The sequence below is a fragment of the Carcharodon carcharias genome, chromosome 22 (genome assembly GCF_017639515.1).
Source record: "Carcharodon carcharias isolate sCarCar2 chromosome 22, sCarCar2.pri, whole genome shotgun sequence".
Lineage (NCBI taxonomy): Eukaryota > Metazoa > Chordata > Chondrichthyes > Lamniformes > Lamnidae > Carcharodon > Carcharodon carcharias.
Window position 1 is genome coordinate 53349171 of NC_054488.1, and position 22718 is coordinate 53371888.

Here is a 22718-nt window from a genome sequence, read left to right on the forward strand (position 1 = left end):
GTCTTGAATCAATTGGTCTTTCTAATGAGTTTTCCTTTATAAAGATAAATGTGAACGTTTTGTTTTGAGAAATAAATTTGTTTCCACTTTTAGTGATCTTGGCGGTGAATATATTGAAGCGTGCATGAAGACCAGTGTGAAAATCCATGAAAGGATATGTAAATCTCTGAAAGCAATGGATTGTGTAGATATCATCGCCATTTCTGTTGGGTTAATCAGCCATCTTGCTGAATTAAAAAAATCCTCTCTAAAGGTATCAGTACAAACAAATATACATTTGAAGCAGGCCAATTATAATAACTTCTGGTTCAAATCATTGAAATTTAATAATGGTAGATTTGTATTTCATAATTTTAAGAAAATTGTTTTGTTTGCAATGTTGGGTATTCTATGTAAAATTGGATGATGAGGAAAACTAAAACTGATTTTTTATAAGTATACCGTGGAACAGCTACAGCACAGAAGGAGGCCACCTGTACTGGCTCTCTAAGAGCAATTGAGCTAGTCTCACTTTCCTGCCTTTTCCCCATAATCCTGCAAATTTTGTTTCTCCATTCTCTTTTGAAGGCTTTGATTGAATCAAACACTCAGGCTGTGCTTTCTGGATTTTAACCATTTGCTGCGTAAAAAGGTTTTTCCTGCTGTCACTTGCTTCTTTTACTATTCCTTTGGTTCTTGATCCTACTGCCAACAGAGACAGTTTATCCCCATCTGCTCCGCCCAGATCTCCCATAATTTTGAACACCTCTATCAAATCTCCTGATCTTCTCGTCTCTAAGGAGAACAACCCCAGCTTCTCCAATCTATGCACATAACTGAAGTTCCTTGTCTCTGAAACCATTCTCACGAACCTTGTGTACGAATTAGGAGCAGGAGTAAGCCCCTCAGCCCTTTGAGCCTGCTCTGCCATTCAATGAGATCATGGTTGATCTGATTGTAACCTCAACTCCACATTCCCGCCTACACCCCCCCGCTCCAAGAACCTTTCACCCTCTTGCTTATCGAGAATCTATCTACCCCACCTTAAAAAAGACTCTGCTTCCATCGCCTTTTGAGGAAGAGAGTTCTAAAGATACTAACCCTCTGAGAGAAAAAAAATTCCTCATCTGTGTCCTAAATGGGCAACCCCTTAGTTTTAAGCAGTGACCCCCCTAGTTCTATATTCTCCCACAAGAGAAAACATCCTCTCCACATCAACCCTGTCAACCCCCTCAGGATCCTGCATGTTTCAGTTAAGCCATCTCTTACTCTTCTAAACTCCAGTTGATACAAGCCTAGCCTGTCTAACTTTTTCTCATAAGACAACCCGCCCAATCCAGGTATTACTTTAGTAAACCTTCTCTGAATTGCTTTCAATACATTTACATTCTTCCTTAATTAATGAGACCAATACTGAACAAAGTACTTCACATGTGGTCTCACCAGTCTTGTACAACTGAAGCATAACCTCCCTACTTTTATATTCAATTCCCCTTGCAATAAATGATAACATTCTATTAGCTTTACTTGCTGTACCTGTATATTAGCCTTTTGCGATTCATGCGCTCGGACCCCTAGATTCCTCTGCATTGCAGAGCTCGGCTATTCCTCACCATTTAGATAATATGCTTTTTTTATTCTTGCTGCCAAAATGGGCTATTTCATACTTTCCCACATTATACTTCATCTGCCAGGTCTTTGCCCATCACTTAACCTATCCATATCCCTTTGTAGCCTCCTTGAGTCCTCTTTATATCTTACTACCCTCATGTCATTAGTAAATTTAGCAACCATACCTTCCGTCCCTTCATCCAAGGCATTTATATAAATTGTGAAAAAGTTGAGGCCCCAGCAATGATCCCTGTGGCACACCACTCGTTACACCTTGCCAACCTGAAAAATACATTTTTATGCTTACTCTGTTTCCTGTTAGCTGGCCAATCATCTATCCATATCAATATGTTATCCCCCTACACCATGAGCATTTATTTTCTGCAATTTCCTTTGATGAGGCACGTTATCAAATGCCTTCTGGAAATCCAATTAAGTACATCCACCTGTTCTCTTATCCACAATATATGTTACTTCTTCAAAGAACTCCAATAAATTGGTTAAACATGATTTCTCTTTCACAAAACTGTGTTGACTCTGCCTGATTACCCCAAATTTTTCCAAGTGTCCTGTTATAATGTTTTTAATAATAGCTTCTAACATTTTCCCTATGATTGATGTTAAGCTAACTGGCCTGTAGTTATCTGCTTTCTGTCTCCCTCCCTTTTTGAATGAAGGAGTTACATTCGCTATTTTATAATCTAATGCAACCTTGCCTGATTCGAGGGAATTTTGGAAAATTAAAACCAAAGCATCAACTATCTCACTGGCCACTTTTTTAAGACTGTAGGATGAGATCCGCCAGGAGCCAGGGACTTGCCAACCCACAGCTCCAACAATTTTCTCAGCACCATTTCCCCAGCAATTAAATTTTTCTTGAGTTCTGCCCTCCCTTCCGTTTCCTGATTTACAGCTATTTCTGGGATGTTACTTGTATCGTCTATAGTGAAGCCCAATGCAAAATACTGGTTCAATTCAACTGCCATCTCATTTTTTATTATTAATGCCCCAGACTCACTTTCTATAGGACCAATGCTCACTTTAAGCCTTTCCTTTTTTCAATGTCGATTGAAACTCTATCTGTCTTTTTATTTCTAGCTAGCTTTTGCTCATGTTCTAATTTTTCCTTTCTTATCAATCTTGTGGTCATTCTTTGCTGTTCTTTGTATTCTGTCCAATCTTTTGACCAGCCACCCATCTTTGTGCAATGATATGCTTTTTCTTTAAGTTTGATACTATCTTTAATTTTTTTAGCAAACCATGGATAGTTGGTCCTCCTCTTGGAATTTTTCTTTCTCCTTGGAATGTATCCTGTGTATTCTGAAATATCCCTTTAAATGTCTACCACTACATCTCTATTGACCTATCCCTTAACCTACCCCTTAATCTAATTTGCCAATTCACTTTAGCTAGCTGTGCTTTCATGCCCTCATAATTGCCCTTACTTAAGTTTAAAATGCTAGTCTTAGACCCACTGTTCTCTCCCTCAAATTGAATGTAAAATTCAATCATATTATGATCACTCCTACCTAAGGGCGCCTTTACAATGAGATTATTAATTAATCCTATCTCATTGCGCAATACAGGTCTAGTATAAAAAAACAAAAAAACTGCGGATGCTGGAAATCCAAAACAAAAACAGAATTACCTGGAAAAACTCAGCAGGTCTGGCAGCATCGGCGGAGAAGAAAAGAGTTGACGTTTCGAGTCCTCATGACCCTTCGACAGAAGGGTCATGAGGACTCGAAACGTCAACTCTTTTCTTCTCCGCCGATGCTGCCAGACCTGCTGAGTTTTTCCAGGTAATTCTGTTTTTGTACAGGTCTAGTATAGACTGCTGTCTGGTGCCAGAACATGCTGTTCTAAGAAACTATCCCAAAAACATTCTATGAATTCCTCTACTATGCTCGATTATTAACCTTGTGGTCCTGCTTTATAGTTTATTGCCTAGCTTCTCAAAATCTCTATGCAGAACCAATTGTCATGGTCCATGTAGGTACCAACAACATAAGCAGAACTAGGAAAGGGGGTTTCCTAGTTCTGCTTATGTTGTTGGTACCTACATGGACCATGACAACTGGATCCTCCCTCTCCCACTGCAAATTCCTCTTCAGCCCTCAGCACATGTGCTGAGCTCTGGCACCAGGTAGACAACACTGCCACCAGGACTCTTCACTGTTTGCTGCAGAGAACAATGTCAATTCCCTCTCACTGTACTGTCCCCCATACCACTTTTTGCTCCCCAAACTGATCCTCCTCCCACCAGCTGATGTTTTAGTGTCTGCACCTCAGCCTCCAGCTCAATGACTTTGAGTCGAAGTTCCTCGAGATGCAAACACTTATTGCAGATCTGTTTGCCCTGGATCACACTGGCTTCCAGGAGCTCCCACGTGCTGCAGCCTTGACACATCACCTCTTCTGCCATCTTTAATGTATTTTAATAGATTACATTATTCACTTATTTATTTTCTTTTCTCGTTTGGTGAGGATGGAAAGGTGGTGTTGCTTTCCTTTTGCTATTTCTATCTTTTTCACCCTGTAGGAATCAGTTCTTACTCTACTACAGGGAAAGGAGCTAGCTGTTTGATGAGTATCTGCTAAGTGGTTAAGGTGTATTCCAGTTCTAAGGTTTAAAATAGTATACAAATTGGTAGTAAATAGTATACTATTTACCACCAGTTTGTCTACTATTTACCACCAGTTTGTCTACTATTTACCACCAGTTTGTCTACTATTTACCACCAGTTTGTCTACTGTTTACCATCAGTTTGTATACTAACTGGTGGTAAATAGTAGACAAACTGGTGGTAAATAGTAGACAAACTGGTGGTAAATAGTAGACAAACTGGTGGTAAATAGTATACTATTTACTACCAATTTGTATACTATTTTAAACCTTAGAACTGGAATACACCTTAACCACTTAGCAGATACTCACCAAACAGCTAGCTCCTTTCCCTGTAGTAGAGTAAGAACTGATTCCTACAGGGTGAAAAAGATAGAAATAGCAAAAGGGAAGCAACACCACCTTTCCCTCCTCACCAAACGTCCCCACTTTCTAAACTCCCAGGTATGCACTTGGTTCCAAAGATGCACTCGTTTGTCTTAGCTGCACTAAAGAATCCTGAATTTATAGGAAACTGAACTGGAACTAGAGAAACCAGATTCAACCAGTTAGTTCACTAACTACTCTGCTCTCCCAGCAGTGTGTGTGTTTACTCTGCCTAAGGCTGGAAGAACGAAACTTAGCCTATTTATACAGTACTATCCAAATATTGCTAATTACAGACTAGACTAGATTTTTCAAGAACAAGATGAACTCTTTGAACACCCCCATTCACCAAGCTCCCAGTTATGCACTCAGTTCCAAACTGCACTTGTTTGCCTGCACCCTCTCTAATCTTATCTGCATCCTGTCTAGCGTCTTCACATCTTTCCTGAACTGGGCACAGTATTCCAGATGAGGCTGAAGCAGTGTTTTATACAAGTTTATCATAACTCCCTTGCTTTTGTACTTTGTGCCACTGTTTATAAAGCCCACTATCCCAAATGGTTTACTAGCTGCTTTCTCAACCTAACTTGCCACCTTCAATGATTTGTACACATATTGCCAAATCCCTCTGCCCCTACACCCCCTACAGAATTGTACCCTTAATCAATACTGCTACCTAATTCCTTTCTTGTGTCCAGGGATATTTAGTACCCAGCTCTGCCCTTCTGAGCCAGCTTTCTGTTATCGCCATGACACCGTATTGCCACATGACCATCTGCACCTGCAGCTCACCAATCTTATTTTCCCCCACACTGCGTGTTAACATGCATGTACTGTAAATAATACAATTGACATAAATAGTTTAATAAAGCAAAACAAGACAATTAGATTTTGAGCGGCTGCCTTAGCTTCATGTACTTATTACAATAGTACTTTAACTCAACCTTTAAGGGGAAATATCAGTGAACATTTTTTTTTAAAACCTAGATTGCAGGTGAGAATTCTCAAAATGAGGAAGCCTCGACAAGGCGAAGCACTGAAGTATTCGTAAAAAAAACTTTGTCAATTACAAGAAGTTGGCTGAAAGATGTCCTTAACACAGAATCACTATATAGATATGGTATTTTGATCAATCAGTCTGAACTCCAGGTAAGGCAGTTTTGTGATAGTACGTAAATTAACTTCTCTCTTGGAAATGTGAGTGGTCATGGAATGTGGGGTTTAGCCTAATGGCAATATTTGGGGCATAATTGCTAAAACTATAATTTTTAAATTTTTTTTGTGCTTTGAGTTTAATTTGCATCATTTTAACTGCTCAGTAATAGGAACTGCTTAAGGTTATTTATTTGATATCTTAAACTATTACTGGTTCAAAACCATTCACAGTTAATTAATGATTACGTAGTAGAAGTAATGTCACAGGAAGGGACAGAATTAGTGTCCTGTGAAGGGAGTTAGTGAAATTAGGAGTTACGTTAACAAACAGCATCTTCAGAGTAGTAATTTTTATTCATCATGGTGCCAACTGCCAATCAGCATAGGAATAATATAATAAAGGAATTAAATACAGAGCTAAAGAATTCAGATGCAAGGAAGATGTTCAGATTCCTGGGACATTGAGACACGTTCTAGGGTTGGAGTAACATCTACCTGTTGGAGAAGCTGCAGCTAAAGAAGGCCGAGATCAATGTCCAAGTTAGGAGAATAGTAATGTTGAGGGTTCAAACGTGGGTGATTTTATCTTTCTTGAATTCGGAGACCCAGAATTATGATTGACACAATCTCTCACTAAATATAATACCTTTATTGAGAATTTTGGACAAAACAATTTCAATTGAATCATAGATTGACCACCTGAGGGGCAGCTGAGATGATTGTAGGTCGCTTAGGGAGATGACTTTAGGTCGCTTAGGAATGATCTTTGACCAAGATCTTGCTGCTGGGTTCATCAGGACTGTTCCTGTTGGTAACGTATCTTCTCCATGAGTTTCAATCAAATAATAGTTATCTTCAGGTGATCCATCTGAGGTGATTGTAGGTTGCTTAACAGTGATCTTTGAGTTCTTCCTGCTAGGTTCACTGGGACTCTTCCCATCGATATGTATCTTCTGACTTCTTTCTTGAGCAGGTCCCTTCCTTTTTTTTATTCTAAACCAAACAAATTTAGTTTTTCCATTATCCCATTGCTTCCCTATGTAAAAGAAGCAAAATACTGCAGATGCAGGAGATCTGGAATAAAAACAGGAAGTGCTATAAAACTTCGGCAGGTCTGGCAGCACCTGTGGAGAGAGAAACAGAATTAACATTTGGAGCCCAATATTCTGAAGAAAAGTCATATTGGAGTTGAAATGTTAACCGTTTCTCTCGCCACAGATGCTGCCAGACCTGTTGAGGTTTTCCTGCACTTTGTTTTTACTCCAGACCTCCAGCATCCACTGTATTTTGCTTTTATTAACATAAGGAAGATATGGGATGATGCAAGAACATGAATTTATTTGGTTTAGAATAAAAAAAAGAAGGGACCTGCTACTTTGAGGCTTGTCACTTTTGAAATACCATCACTGTTAAAATATAGGCAAACATGGTATCCACAAAGCAAGATCTCACAAACAGCAATGAGGCAAGAGGTGATCTCTTTTAGAAATGTTGCTGGAAGAGTAAATATTAGCCAAGATTTTGGATATATACAGGTAAAGCTGTATTTGAATAAAATATTCTCTCTTCATTTATAAAGATGTGGGTCACGCTTATAACTTTATGCTTTGGAGATAAGGAATGGACTTCCATTTGGAGCGAAGGACTCTTGAGTGACCTGGAAGGACGAATAAAGAAGGTAGTGTATCAGATATCAAATGCAGGTCACATGTATGAATGTTGTTTAGGTAGTGTGTTAAACTTGCAGTTTTTCAATTATCTATCTGCCGTTCCTTAGCACAGTGACTAATTCTGGGGTAACATTTGATCAGAGTCAACAGCCCGCTGCCATTTTGTCCAGCTGCAAACATGGATAGAGAATGTTGTTAGGCTATTCAACAGTATTGAGGGAAAAAAGAGAGTATAACAGTGGAGTTCTCATCTGATATTTCTCACATACTTCCCAAAAGCATCTCTAGGTGGAAATTGGAATCAAAATGCTGTGGTCAATTGAAGTGTTGCACCAACAGAGGCTGGGAAACTCAATGCAAACCAAGTATTGATCTTGAGGCATGCCTGGATGACTCTGTAGCACACTGCATGGGTGCACACATCTGCTGTGCCTTTGTGAGAACTCTGCATGTTTAAAGCATATTCTTGCAAAGGAAAATACTCTTAATTGCAGAAGTCTTGCACTCCATATTTATACCCTTGTGTGGTGAGGTATTAATTTCTGATGAATAACATTTACATCAGCTTTGTAGAACACTAGTTATTGTGCTTGTTGGAAATAATTTGTAATATTTAATGGCTGGTAGAATACAATTTACGAACTGCTGCTGAAATGGTAGTAGGAACTTAATTCATGCTACAAAAGAAATAAATGTGCACCCACCTTGGCAGCTCCTTCAGAAAGAAACTGAAATGTTGCCAATGTTGCATAGAGACTTGAATAGTGTTAAATGCCATCTGTTCATCTTTATGTTTTTGCAAGACATTTTTAGACATTAAAATAACAACATACCTTATCTTTTCATCAGGAAAGTCCTCAAGATCAGATAGAAGTTTATTGCCAAGTGATTGAGAAGTTGAGCAGCTCGCAGCCTTTGGTTGCAAACTGTTTTGAGAATTGTGCACTTGATGCTGTCCACTCTATATGCCAGGTATCAACAGTGTAAAACTATATGGTTAATGTTTGGATTTTTCAAAGACTGGTTCATATTTTGCTTGCTATATGTATATTTTACCCCTTCTAGGACAAGTCTGAAGCCAAGCTTTTAGATCAATTGTTTCATTACAATTTGAGCAAGTTTGGAAAGTTGTTGTCAACAATAATTGAAAATTCCTGGCCTAAAAACTTGGATAAAAGCTTTATGGAAGATCCTGATTCAGTTGTCCAGCATTTACTTAATTGGTCAGCTGTAAGAACCATCTTTAAATTGCAAGGTATGGTAACAATTTTAGTATGTTTAATTTACTTCAGAACAGTAATTGTGGATGGCCATTACTCTGGTTCTTTTAATGACCCACCTCCAGCTCAGACTACCACCTTGTTTTGCCATTGTTCCTTACTTCAGCTGCTCGTAGTTATGCTGATTCCTCTCCTGGATGCTGGTTCCTTTTATTTTTCTCCACTGTCAACTTTTTCCTTTATTGTATTCTCCTTTTATATTCCAAAGGAAACATTTTGTGACTTTGTGCTTCTAATGGACAGCCTTGCATGCTGGGAGCACAAAGTTGAAATAATACCCGATAAGTCGCAATTACGTACAGACTTCTTGTATTCAAATTTGAAACCATCCTCCTGTCTCTTAACTCTGTTTCCATGCACCTGCCCTCTTCTAAACCATCCTGTACTCCAACCTTACTCCAAAATTTCCTCCCATATGCCCCTTTTTCTCACCATCTTGTTCTTGAAGACAACTGTCTGCTTCTTTGACCCAACTTGTTTGCTCCAATTTCTTTTCATCCAACATTCCCATCTGATCATAAGAAACAGGAGCAGGAGTTTTTTATTCTTTTTATAGATGTGGATGTTGCTGGCCATTTATTGCCCATCCCTAATTGCCCTTGAGAAGGTAGTGGTGAGCTACCTTCTTGAACCGCTGCAGTTCATGTGGTGTAGGTACAGCCACAGTGCTGTTAGGAAAGGAGTTCCAGGATTTTGATCCAGCAACAGTGAAGGAATGGTGATATATTTCTAAGTCAGGATGGTGTGTGACTTGGAGGGGAACTTGCAAATGAAGGTGCTCCCATGCATCTGCTGCCCTTGTCCTTCTAGAGGTCGAGGGTTTGTGAGGTGCTGTCGAAGGAGCCTTGGTGAGTTGCTGTGGGAAGTCAGGCAGTGAGTTACTTGCTGCAGGATTCCTAGTTTCTGATCTGCTCTTGTAGCCACCGTATTTATATGGCTGGTCCAATTCAGTTTCTTGTCAATGGTAATCCCCAAAATGTTGATATTGGGGGATTCAGCAATGGTAATGCCATTGAATGTCATGGGGAGGCGGTTGGATTCTCTCTTGTTGGAGATGGTCATTCCTTGGCCTTTGTGTGCCATGCATGTAACTTGCTGCTTATCAGCCCAAGCCTAAATGTTGTCCAGGTTTTGCTGTTTCTGGGTTTGTGCTGCTCCTGTATCTGATGGTCACAAATGATGCTGAACATTATGCAATCATCAGCGAATATCCCTACTTATGGCTTTATGATGGAGGGAAGGTCATTGTTGAAGCAGCTGAAGAGGTTTGGACACTACCCTGAGGAACTACTGCAGCGATATCCTGGGACTGAGATAATTCACCTCCAACAACCACAGCCATTTTCCTTTATGCTAAGTATGACTCCAACTAATGGAGAGTTTGTCCCCGATTCCCACTGACTCCAGTTTTGCTGGGGCTTCTTTATGTCACACTCAGTCAAATGCTGCCTAGATATCAAAGGCAGTCACTCTCACCTCACCTCGGGAGTTCAGCTTTTCTGTCCATGTTTGGACCAAGGCTGTAATGAGGTCAGGTGTTGAGTGGCCCTGGCAGAACCCAAAATGAGTATCAGTGAGCAGGTTATTGCTAAACCTTGATAGCACTGTTGATGACACCTTCCATCACTTTGCTGATAAAGGAGAGTAGGCTGATGGGGTGGCAATTGGTCAGGTTGGATTTGCTCTACTTTTTATGTACAGGGCATAACTGGGCAATTGTCCACATAGCCAGGTAGATGCCAGTGTTGTAGCTGTACCAGAACAGCTCAAGCTAGGGGCGCGGCTAGTTCTGGAGCACAAGACTTCAGTACTATTGCTGGGATGTTCGAGACCTATAGCCTTTGCAGTATCCAGTGTCTTCAGCTGTTTCTTGACAGCAGGTGGAGTGAATCAAATTGGCTGAAGACTGGCATCTGTGATGCTAAGAACCTCAGGAGGAGGCCGAGATGGATCATCCATTCGGCACTTCTGGCTGAAGATATTTGCAAAATATTTTTTTGCACTGATGTGCTGGGCTCCCCCATCATTGAGGATGGGGATATTTGTGGAACCTCCTCCTCCCATTAGTTGTTTAATTGACCACCACTGTTCATGACTGCAGAGCTTAGACCTAGTCATTTGGTATGGGATTGCTTAGCTTTGTCTATTGCATGCTGCTTTTTCTGTTTGGTATGTAAGTAACCCTGTTCTGTAGCTTCACCGGGTTGACTCCTCATTTTTAGGTATGCCTGGTGCCACTCCTGGCATTCCCTCCTGCATTCTTATTTGAACCCCAGATTTCCAGCACCCGTAGTATTTTGCTTTTGATCCCCAGCTCGATGGTGATGGTAGAGTGGATGAACGGCCGGGCTATGAGGTTACGGATTGTGGTTGTATGCAATTCAGCTGCTGATAGTCCACAGCACGTCATGGATGCCCAGTTTTGACTTACTGGATCTGTTCAAAATCTTATCATTTAGCACAGTGATAGTGTCACACAACACAATTTAGGGTATCCTCAATGTGAAGACAGGACTTCGTCTCCAATAGGCCAGTGCGGTTGACACTCCTACCAATACTGTCATGGACAGATGCATCTGTCACAGAGATTGGTGAGGATGAGTCAAGGAGGTTTTTCCCTCTTGTTGGTTCCCTCGCCACCTGCCGCACACCCAGCCTAGCAGCTATGTCTTTTAGGACTTGACTGGCTCGGTGAGTAGTGGTACTACTGAGCCACCTTTGATGATGGACTTCACACCCAGAGTAAGTTCTTTGCCCTTGCCACCATCAGTGCTTCTTCCAAGTGGTGCTCAACATGGACGAGTACCGATTCATCAGCTGCCGGGGTGGGATGGGTAGGTGGTAACCAGCAGGCGGCTTCCTTGCCCATGTTTAACCTGACACCATGAGACCTCATGGGGCCCAGAGTCAATATAGAGGACTCCCAGGGTTCCTCCCCTCCCCCACCCTCTCTCCCCTCCCCCCCACCCCCCTCCCTCCCCTCATCTCTCCTTCCCCCTCCACCTTTCCCCCCCATCTCTCCTCCCCCCCTTCCCTCATCTCTCCTCCCCTTCCCCCTTCTCCCCCCTTGCTAGGTCATTTTGGAGAGCATTTAAGAGTCAAGCACATTGCTGTTGGTCCGGAGTCACATGTAGGCCAGACCAAGTAGGGGCGGCAGATTTCCTTCCCTAAAGGACATTTGTGAGCCAGATGGGATTTTACAACAATTGACAATTGTTCATGGTCACTATTACTGAGACTATCTTTTCATTCCAGATTTATTAATTGAACTTAAGTTCCACCAACTGCTGTGGTGGGATTTGAACCTGTGACTCGAGGCCCAGCCTAATGCTCTGGATTGGTCATCCAGTGACATTACCGCCATACCACCACCTTCCCTAAAGCAGTAGGCCATTTGGCCCATTGAGCTGGCTCCCCCAATCAATAAGATCCTAACTGATTTGATTGTGACCACAACTCCACTTTCCTGTCTGCCCCCCTTAACCCTTGACTCTCCTGTAGATCAAAAACCTGTCTTGATCAGCCTTGAATAAATTCAATAACTCAGTCTTCACTGCTGTCTGTGGAAGAGCATTCCAACCACTAATGACCCCCCTGAGAGAAGAAACTCCTCATTTCCATCTTAATGGAAGACCCCTTGTTTTTAAATTGTGATCCCTAGTTCCAGAAACCCCATGATAGAAAACAGCATCTCGGAGTCTACCCTGTTAAGCTTCCGTAGTCTTATATTTGTGCCCTCTGCTTGCCACAATCATCAAACGATCTCTACCCTGTGACATCATCCTTACTTCTCTCAAATAGCTGTTGTCAACCTCTCCTGAGAAATCCGCCTTCAGCCTCCCACGCTTTCCAGCTAATGACAATCTGAAATTTTGCCTTTCTCAAGTTCTGGGCAACATTGCCTTGCTGTACTGTGCCTACATCAACTGCTCAATTTGATCCCTGTAAATAGTTTCTGTATTGCCAAAACCACAGACTCTTACAGTCAAAGTGATTAATGGCGTCTTCTATGGCGGTAATTCTTTTCTGCCCTTTTTATCTGTGTACATATGCTGTACATATGTAGCTAATGTCTTTGACATTGAACACTCATCCTCCCACAAAGTCTCTCTTTAATTGCTTTTTTCACACTTACCTCAAAGATAACTAAATGTATCTTCTAATGGAGTCTCTTCTGTTGCCGCCGTATCACCATGGTGTAGTTCGGGGTTCTATCCTCTGTCACTCATCTCAGCACTGTTGAATGATCCCCCTTGGTGACAACGTCCAGAAGCACAAGCTTAGATACCATGTGTGTGCTGGTGAAATGCAGATTAACTTTTCCACTCCTTTTCAAAACAATTTCTCAACTATTCAAAATAAATCTGGCATCAAGTCTTGAGTGAATCCAAACTTCTTCCAAGTTAATGCAGACGAAACCAAAGTCATCCTTTGTGGCTTTCTTTCACTTGTCTCTGTTGACTATATCAACAGCTCTAATTGCCAACTCAAACTAAGCCTGCTGATGCTTGAGGTTTATATTTCTTCCCCATATCATTTTGTAACCAAGACCATCTTCCACCTTCAAAACATTGCTCACTTCCATCTTTTGCTGCTACTGAGACTCTAATCTGCACTCTTATCACTGCAAATTGCAACTCTTCTACTGTTCTTTAATTCTGCTTCCACTCTTTAGGAATTGAAATGTAATCAGGTGTTGGTGCCATGCCCTTATTTACTCAAAACCCTGAACTCTCATCATCTTGGCTCTCACCAGGCTCCCTGTGCACCTCTACATCAGTTTCAAAGTGCATGTCTTAATTTTTGCATGTCTGCAGCATTGCCAGCTAAACAGTTTAATGTGCATTTCATACAAGTTAAATTTTAAACTTCAGATATGAGTTGAATAGCAGTATTCCTGAGCAAAACCAGACATGCATGCACATTCAGTTGTATCAGATTGTCTTTTTAACGCTACTCTTATGGATTGAGATTTGCCTTAATTTTTGTCCCCAAGTCCTCCTTCATCTAGTACAATTTCTTTTTATGTTTTTGTGAATAGGAACGGATAGCAAACTTATTGATCAGCTGTCAGATAAAGCTCACAATTTGATGGCAATAGCAGATTCAGTGTTCTTGGATCTGATGAACAAACTTCTAGATGGCTCCATACAAATAAAACATTTGGATTGGATCTTAAACAAGAAGAACAGCTTTATAGCTTTGCACAACACAAGTAAGTTTTTCGGTAAATTGTCTCCCTTAAAAAGAAAATTTCCATATGGAAACATGCAAAAGGCACTTCTGAAGGTTTTTTTTAATGCCAAGTTTATTTGCAGAAAATGATGAATCTTTCAGAGGAAAAAACTTAAGAGAATTATTGATGTGGCGACAAGAGGAACTATTTGCATTCAATGAGGAAAGTAATTGGATGGACAGTCTCTTGAAAATGTGTAAAAAAATCAATGAGTTTGTGAAAGGTACTGCTTTTTTTGCGTTATTTTTATTTAAATTATATAACATGTTAGAGGACTGGTTTCAGGGTTTTCAGCCGCAGCTGTCCTGTATGGAGGGGCAGTTGCAAAGGACATATCTTATGTGTGTGTCTATTAGGCTGATACTAGCCCCTGGTGACTGACCATTAGGAGCAAGCTGCTTCTTTTCCACTTACAGGCCTATTGGTTGATGAGTATTTTTCTCACTTATGTTTTGAAGCTTGGGTAATTTATTAGTAATTGTAAGATTTTATTAGTAGTTATAAGGTTTCCTAATAGTACAGCTTATTAGTTGTAGTAGGGTTTATTAATTATAAATTAATTGAGAAAAATAGATTAATTAACACATCATAAAGATAGCCAGAAAGGTGATGTGTTGCAGCTGCAGAATTTGGGGGGGTCCTGGATGCCAGTGTGGGTCCAGGGGAAACGCGTCTACAGTGTCTGCGACTCGAGGAGCTTCGGCTCAGAGTCAATGAACTAGAGGCTGAGCTACACACACACTGCAATGCATCAGCGAGGGTGAACATTACCTGGACGCTTTGTTCCAGCCAGCAGTCCTTAGGCTAGGGTTGCCTGATTTGGTCAGTGGTCAGGGGCAGGAAGGTGTGACTGCAAATGAGGAATGTAAGGGGACCGAAAGGGCAGAACTTGGAGGAGCCACAGCTTTGAGGTTCTTGCAGCCTATATGGACAAAAATGGGGGCTGCAAGGTGGATGAGCAAATTGACCATGGCAATGGGGTACAGGAAGCCATTCAAGATGGGGGAGTAGATAGGATTGTAGTGGTAATAGGGGATAGACAGTTATCTGTAGCCAAGAGCAAGAATCTAGGTGGCTGTGATACCTGTCAGGTGCCAGGATTTGGGACACCTACTCGGGCGAGAGAGGAACTTAGTGGTGGGGCGGGGAATGGAATCCAGTTGTTGAGGTCCACGTTGGTGCCAGTGACATAGATGGGACTAGGAAAAAGGATCAGCTTGGGGATCATGAGCAGCATGGGGGCTAAATTAAAAAGCAGAACCTCAAAGGTAGTAATCTCTAGATTATTACCTGAGCCACACGCAAATTGGCTTAGGGTAAATAAAATGAGAGAGATAAATATGTGGGGAAGACTAGAACTAGAGGATACAGTTTAAGAATAAGAGGTCTCCCTTTTAAAACAGATGAGGAGAATTTATTTGTCTGAGGGTCATTAGTATGTGGAATTCTCTTCCCCAGAAAGCAGTGGAGGTTGGATCATTGAATTTATTAATGGCAGAGTTAGACAGGTTTTTGCTAGATAAGGGAGTCAAGGGTTGTGGGGTGGGCGGCAGACAGGAAAGTGAAATTCAGACACAGCCAGATAAGCCATGATCTAATTGACTGGCAGAGCAGGGCTGAGTGGCCTACCCCTGCTCCTAAGTCCTGTGTTCCCTAGAAGATCTGTGCTTTCATAGAATGGTGTTGCTCCCTCATTTTTTTGAAGTTGGAAATTTGCTACTTCTACCTCCAGTCTTTGTTGCTTCGAGAAAAATGTAAACCAAGGGGAGAATTTTCTCCCCATCAAGGGGCTTGTGCGGGGGCAGGCGTGCAGCCGATCGGTGCCCCCCCACCCCGATCGGCTGGGCGCTGCTATTTTACACAGCGGTGCCTCAGAGAGATTAGTTTCATGTATAAAACATTGAATGAAGGGAGAAAAAAAATTTAAGGATATGTTCCCTCATGGGAAACTGTCACATGAGCTGGGTCATGTCCATTAATGTTAATAAAAATTTTGCCAGCACTTTAAAACCATTCATGAAACCTCATCCCGGCTGAGGTTCCATGAAAAATGCGAAGGCCGCCTGTGCTCTTCACCTGCCCGCCAACCTTAAGGTTGGACAGGCAGCTCAGGTCAATGATTTAATTGGTTGTTAAATGGCCTTAATAAGCCTTTGACAGTTTGGTGGGTGTGCAGTTGACTTGGCTGCACGCCCCTGAACTGAAAACCTGAATGACACACGGTGACGTCGGGATGCACACCCGACATCACAGCCTGTCATTTTACACCTTGGCGAGTGGGCCCCGCCTCCTCTTGCCAAGCCAAAGATTCTACCCCAAGCGTTTGCCTAATATTCTATCTTGTTTCTATAATGATGCCTAAAGCATTGCAGAATATGCAAAGAATTTGCAAAGGATGGTTAAGCTTCATTGTGGGAAGAGAACCCCTGTTGTATTTCTGCAAAATATTAATCTAGTTTTCTCTTGTAGTGGAAATTGAAGAACCTGAAAAACTGCTTGAAGCCAATGTTAGATCAAAGGCGCTAAGTGAACTAGTGACCATAAAGCGAATGGAAGATTTGATGTCACTCCCCACTCAGGTTTCTTACTTCACTTTAAGTGAGGAGCTGAAAGAAATGGCAAAAAACATTCATAACTTTAAAGATAGCCATGTTTTACAAATGTGCTGGGAAAAGGAAGCCAAAGCATTATGCGAGGAAGATACAACTAATGATGAAGAAGCATTGGAGTCGACTCCGTCAATATCTCTCGAAGCTGTTCATGCTATGATATGGGTGCCATGTTTGGAGAAGTACAAGGAAATTTTTGAAGAAATAAAGGAGGGGAGTCTTACATTTAAACAGGTCGATGCCATCTTTAAAGTTTATGTTGATCGATATGATGATCTAAGGAGTGATTTCAAAATTATGTGTGGATTAGAGACGCGTACTAAAGGCAACTGGATAGAAGAACGGATCCAACAAATTCAGGAATACCACGAGCTCCATTTGGCTGTTGAATCTACCCAAGTAATCATGAAAGTCCAGAATATGTTGAGCCTTACTGGAAATTTCAATGTTCTGCAAACACTGTTAAATTTGGTAAGTTATTTATTTATTCTTCCACTGGATGTGAGTGTTGTTGGCTGGGCCAGCATTTATTGCCCATCCCTAATTACCCTGGAGAAGGTGGTGGTGAGCTGCCGCCTTGAACCATTGTGGTCCATGCATTGTGAGTACACCCACAGTGCTGTTAGGAAAGAGTTCCAGGATTTTGACCCACCAATAATGAAGGAATGGCGATGTAGTTCCAAGTCAGGATGATGCATGGCTTGGAAGGGAATTTGCAGGTGGTGGTGTTCCCATGCATCTGCTGCCCTTGTCCTTCTAGGTGGTAGAGGTCACAGGTTTGGAAGGTGCTGTCAAAGGAGCCGTGGTGAATTGCTGCAGTGCATCTCGTAGATGGGACACAATGCTGCCAGTGTGTGTGTCAGTGGTGGAGGTAGTGAATGTTGAAGGTGTTGGTTGGGATGACAATCAAGCTGGCTGTTTTGTTCTGGATGGTGTCGAGCTCCGAGTGTTTGTTGGAGCTTCTCTCATCCAGGCAAGTGAAGGGTATTCTGTCACACTCCTGACTTGTCTTGTAAATGGTGAACTAGCTTCGGGGAGTCAGGAGGTGAGTCACTGTCCACAAAATTCCCAGTCTGACCTGCTATTTTAGCCACAGTGTTTATATGGCTGGTCCAGTTCAGTATCTGGCCAATGATAACACCCAGGACGTTGATCGTGGGGGATTCATCAATGGTAATGCCATTGAATGTCAAGGAGAGATGGTTGGATTCTCTCCAGTTGGAGATGGTCATTGCCTGGCACTTGTGTGGCATGAATGTTACTTGCCATTTGTCAGCCCAAGCGTGAATATTTAAATTTTGCTTTCCTTGTTAATTTTCTTTTTTCTCCTCTCCTAAAGATCTTGACTCCTTAGTTGATTATGGTCCCAAAGAACCAGACTCCAGTGCCTAATCTAAGTGGCCATTGTAGCTGTGTACTTTGGCTATGATGCTACCAAGTAGCGGCTAAACTCAAAAAGATTAAAGCCTGCAAACAAACAGAAGTTGAATAAATGCATGTCTTAAGTAACTTTCCTAACTACTGAACAATGGAAAATGTGGGAAGTGGATGCATCAGAGCTAAGCCTGAACCATTCTTTCCTAAAGTCCGCTGAGCAATATCACTGCTGCATGTGATCAAATCTGGAGCTTCCTAGCAAATCATTACAACAGTGTGAATATTTCTATTGTATTTAAGTTATAGGAATAGTTAAAGAAGTTGCACTTTGAGATAACTTTAAAAGCTTCAAATTAACTGTGAAATTAGTTAATAAAATTGAACCGTCAATTTGTTCACTTGTGAAGGTCTTTTTTTTACTCTTTTATGGGAGGTGGGTGTCACTGGATAGGCCAGCATTTTTATTGCCCATTCCTAATTGCTCTTTGAATAGCAGGGAACAAGATTTCTTTAAAAAAACGGAAGAAAATTGAGAATAAACCTTTACTCAAAAGATAACGGTTTTACAATAATTTAAAAATTAACTGGTAGCATACATGTGTTTGAGGAAATTGGATGTGCTGCTAGAGAGAGGAAATGACGGGGTGATTAGTACTGTTCCTGATATCTAACAAAAAGAAACTCGATAAATGGCATTTACTTGTTCTGAAAGTTGTTGTGCTCTATGTTTTTATCTAAAACTTTCAAAAAATATTAATTTAATTTTCTAATGTATTATTTGTTTTGCTCCTTTTAAACCCTTGTAAACAAAACAGATTCAATTCTAAAATCGTACACTGAACTATAATTAGTGCTATCACTTGTCAACAAAAGCTTGAAATAAGTTTTAGTTTGATTACAAATCAGATGAAACACAATTTTACGTTTCATTTTAGACAGATGAATCCTATAAGAACGAAAGGCTAGACTGCATAGATGAAAAATTTATAGAAGCCAAAAACCGTCTTAAGGAAGTGAAAGAATGTCGCAGAAAATGTTTGGAAGAGCTTACTCTAAGGCAGCAATTTGTACATTGGGTCAAAGAAGCATTAGAAGGTAAATAAAGTAAAAGTTTTGCAAGCTATACATCATGCATTAGTTAAAAGCTTTTTCTTCATTATTTCTAAAATTGAACCAACTCAATAAAAAGAGACAAAAGTCAAACTAACTTTCAAAGTGAAGAGGCTGTAACATTAGTTAATTGTTCTATCATCTTTGTACTTCATTGCTGGACTTTCCTGTACATTGATGCTCAGAGAAGCACAATCAAGGTGCAAAGTAAATATATAGCGTACAAATCTCTGACTGTAATAATACCCTATACCCCAACCTGAAAATATGGTTTTACTGCAATTGTACTTGCTCCAAGACCCAATATTGCAGCAGGGCCAAGCAAATTACTCTAGGATGCGTTGAGGCCATTCTAATCCTGTGACTTCAGACAGCCATTTTTACAGTTAATCTTGGAAATAAAAATGCCCCTTTTGCTGGCTGTACTGTTATTTACTATTATACTGGAGGAGGAGCAACAGCAATAAGAGAACCAGTCATGAAGCCCAGAGTGTGAAGCATCGCAAGTGGAAGCAAAACTCTACACACATGTACCCCCAGGGGAATGCATAGGCTTTGATTGACACTTCAGGGAGGTCAAAAGAGATGATTGATTTTAAAGTCTAGGTCCACATGCGGCAGTGAAAGGATGTGTCATCAATGATGAGGATTATCCCTTGCTGCTGTACTTCATGACTCCTTTTCACGTTCCAAGACCAAAATTGGAGGAGAGGTACAGTCAAGTACATAGGTCCACATTCGGGTACAGAGCAGCTGCTTCAGGCGCTTGTAAAGTTCTGGGAAGGTGTCCTCAAATACTCCCCAGAGAGCGTAGAGAAGAGAATCAACATGCTCAATTTGCCATAACATAACGTTTGGATTTTGACATACCAGACAGTGGAAGCTAGTGACAAGGGATGGGGCGTGTGATGTCACATCACGAGCCGTTGCTTTGAAAGGGCAGGGCGTTTGGAATGTGTGTTTGTAGTGCAGACCTTTACCCAATGAGCACCTAGCGCAAAGCCATGGGTTGAAAATTGAAAATGTGATAATCAGTGGATTTAAAATATGCGTAATCTGTTTGTGATTTCGTTAGTATTTTAGGGTTTTCTCTACTGGTTTGTGAAATACTTTTGAGAAATTGTTATATATTTTATGCTTAATTTTCTCTATTGAAGTACATGGAATGATATTTTGCCCTTTCCTCCATTGTTATTTCTTTACTAGACACAAATGAACTGAAAGTGTTTGTTGACCTGGCTTCAATCTCAGCTGGTGAAAATGACCTTGATGTCGATCGTGTGGCTTGCTTTCATGATGCTGTGTTAGCCTACTCTCCATTACTTTTTGAACTAAAGCCAAATGCTGGGTTTACTGACTTTATGTCTTGTCTGCAGAAGTTGTGGAATGCTTTAGACAATGATCCTGATCTTTCTAAGAAGCTGGTAAATCAAATCTTAATATTCAACAATATTGATTTTTAATTTATTGTGCAGATGATTGAAAACCTACTTTAAAGAGTGAATAATTAAAAAGACATTTAGTTTAAGTATGACTTCTTGTCTCCGGTTTGTCACTGTGAGTCTGAGTCCACCACAAGGCTACCACTCCTTAAGCCCTGAAGAGGGTAATTTCAAAAATGTTGCTTCGTAGTTAAAAACACTCCTTTTCTAAGAATTATAGATATACCAAATTCCTGTTGACACCTGAGCTTCTTTGAATCAAGCTTTTGCTTGCTGATGCACATAATTCCACCAGTATTTTTCCTATCGACCTTAAGAGCCATCCCTGAATTGGGAATAATTATGCATTGGCTTATTTGGAAATGGTTTCGGGAATACTTTGAGCTAAAGTTGAAAGATGTTTATGTTTTGGATAGGAACTCTTTTCTGAATACTCCAAGGTCAGATTAAAGAGGACACATTTTAAGTGAACCTCTGTTTTTCCTTGCCACAACAATGCAGTGTAACCCGAGCTTGATAATGTGCCTTTTGTTTCACCAGTATTAGTTGTTCCATTTCTCACACCCATTCTTATGGTCTGTTGAGTGATATTAATTTTGGTAAACCACAGTTTTAATAATGCAAATCTATGTGTAATATTGAATTATAAATATTTGTGTTAAAATACCTTTTAAGGTGTAATCACTGTTGTAGTGGAGACAAGTGCAGCAGCTGATTTGTGCACAGCAAGACCTCTCAAGCTGATATGAGAAAAATGATCAGTTAATATATTTGTGGTTGATGTTAGCTGAGGGATAAGTATTGGCCATAAACCCAAGAACACTTGCCCTCCTCCTCTGAATAGTTGCTTTGGATCTTTTATGTCCACCTGAGAAAACAGATGGTGTGTCAGTCTAACACCTCATGTCATCTGAAAGACGGCAGCGCCTTAGCTACTGCACTGAAGTGTTAGCCTCTTGTGTTCTCAAGTCTCTGGAATGGGGTTTGGACCTATAACCTTCTGGCTTCGGCTATCACTAAGCTAACATTGGCAAGAGAGCTGAATTATGAGAAAAGATGGTACAGCCATCGGTTTCGCTGTTTGGCAAAGAGAAAGATGAAAGGGTAGAGCTTGATCTTTTAACATTTTTATTGATGAAGAGAATTTAGATCCAGATGAGTTCTTCTATCTGTCACAGGATTTGAGGTCTTGGTGACAATTAAGGATGTTAAAAGGAAAAATTAAGAAATTTAGGTGGCATTTTTTTCATTAAGAGGTTGATAAAATTGGATAACAACTTAGCAGAGGTTAAAACAGAAAGTATTTGGAATACTCATGCATTGGTGGAGAAAAACAGAATTAATTTCCAGTATTTTCAGTTTTTACTTCACATTTCCAGCATCTGCAGTATTTTGCTTTTGTGTGGTGGTGAAATAGAAAACCATGACATAGTTTTTTTTAAAAACTCAATGAATTTACATTTGGAAAAGGATTCTGGCTTTATTAGTTCCTGAATCACAATGAAGAAACTGGTGTGAGGTCTGGAAGAGTTGGTGAGATGGAACAATGGTATCCTACCCACAGTATTACTTGGTTTGCAAATAAGTTTTGAAGGCAGCTCCTCTATTTTTTTCCCTCTTCCACTTGCAGCGAGATTCAGCTCGTCATTTGGACTGGCTAAAAACTGTGAAGGAAAGCCATGGATCTGTGGAACTGTCATCCCTTTCACTGGCTTCAGCCATAAACAACAATGGAATCTATATCATCAGTTCTCAGGGGAAAAATAAGGTACAGTAAGGACAAAAGTGTTCGAAAACATGGTAATAGTTATTCTCTCTTTTATAATCTTAACATCAATATACTGCAAATGGCTCGCTCTACCTATTCAAATTTTTGAAGATACTTTCTTTTCCAGGATACTTTGAGGTAGACCAGGCACTTTTCAGGCCTGAAATTGGCAACCATTAGCCCATTAACAAGTTTGCACAGCGAGCAGTGATCTGACCAAGATAGCCATAGTCCTGCAGGATAGATTTGATGCACTCTATTTCTGTGTCAAGCGTGCAAGGTGAGCAAATGACTAGGGCCCTATTCACACTTATACTATGCAGTGGCCACACGAGTGATATTTTCCAGAAATAAGATGCTGCCTTCAGCCAAAAAGATGTTCTGCCTGCCACATAATTGAGCAATGTCCTGTATGAATTTCAGTACCAGCGCTATTCCAGGTACGTAGGCCATACATCTCAACAGTTAGCTGAGAATCAAACAGCATGT

The 22718-nt window shown here is 40.7% G+C and overlaps 1 protein-coding gene across 3 annotated transcripts in view; it reads left to right on the forward strand.

Annotated features, from left to right (window-relative positions):
• The window catches only part of LOC121293857 (E3 ubiquitin-protein ligase rnf213-alpha-like), a 158988-nt gene that overhangs the window by 55444 nt on the left and 80826 nt on the right, over nucleotides 1-22718 (forward strand). For all 3 annotated transcript variants that reach the window (XM_041217270.1, XM_041217273.1, XM_041217271.1), the window contains exons 14-24: nucleotides 94-253; nucleotides 5570-5731; nucleotides 7317-7415; nucleotides 8257-8379; nucleotides 8473-8662; nucleotides 13729-13902; nucleotides 14006-14146; nucleotides 16393-17003; nucleotides 18845-19004; nucleotides 20226-20443; nucleotides 22092-22229. In XM_041217270.1, the coding sequence (XP_041073204.1) occupies nucleotides 94-253; nucleotides 5570-5731; nucleotides 7317-7415; nucleotides 8257-8379; nucleotides 8473-8662; nucleotides 13729-13902; nucleotides 14006-14146; nucleotides 16393-17003; nucleotides 18845-19004; nucleotides 20226-20443; nucleotides 22092-22229 (2176 nt within the window). The remainder of the gene's footprint in view (nucleotides 1-93; nucleotides 254-5569; nucleotides 5732-7316; nucleotides 7416-8256; nucleotides 8380-8472; nucleotides 8663-13728; nucleotides 13903-14005; nucleotides 14147-16392; nucleotides 17004-18844; nucleotides 19005-20225; nucleotides 20444-22091; nucleotides 22230-22718) is intronic.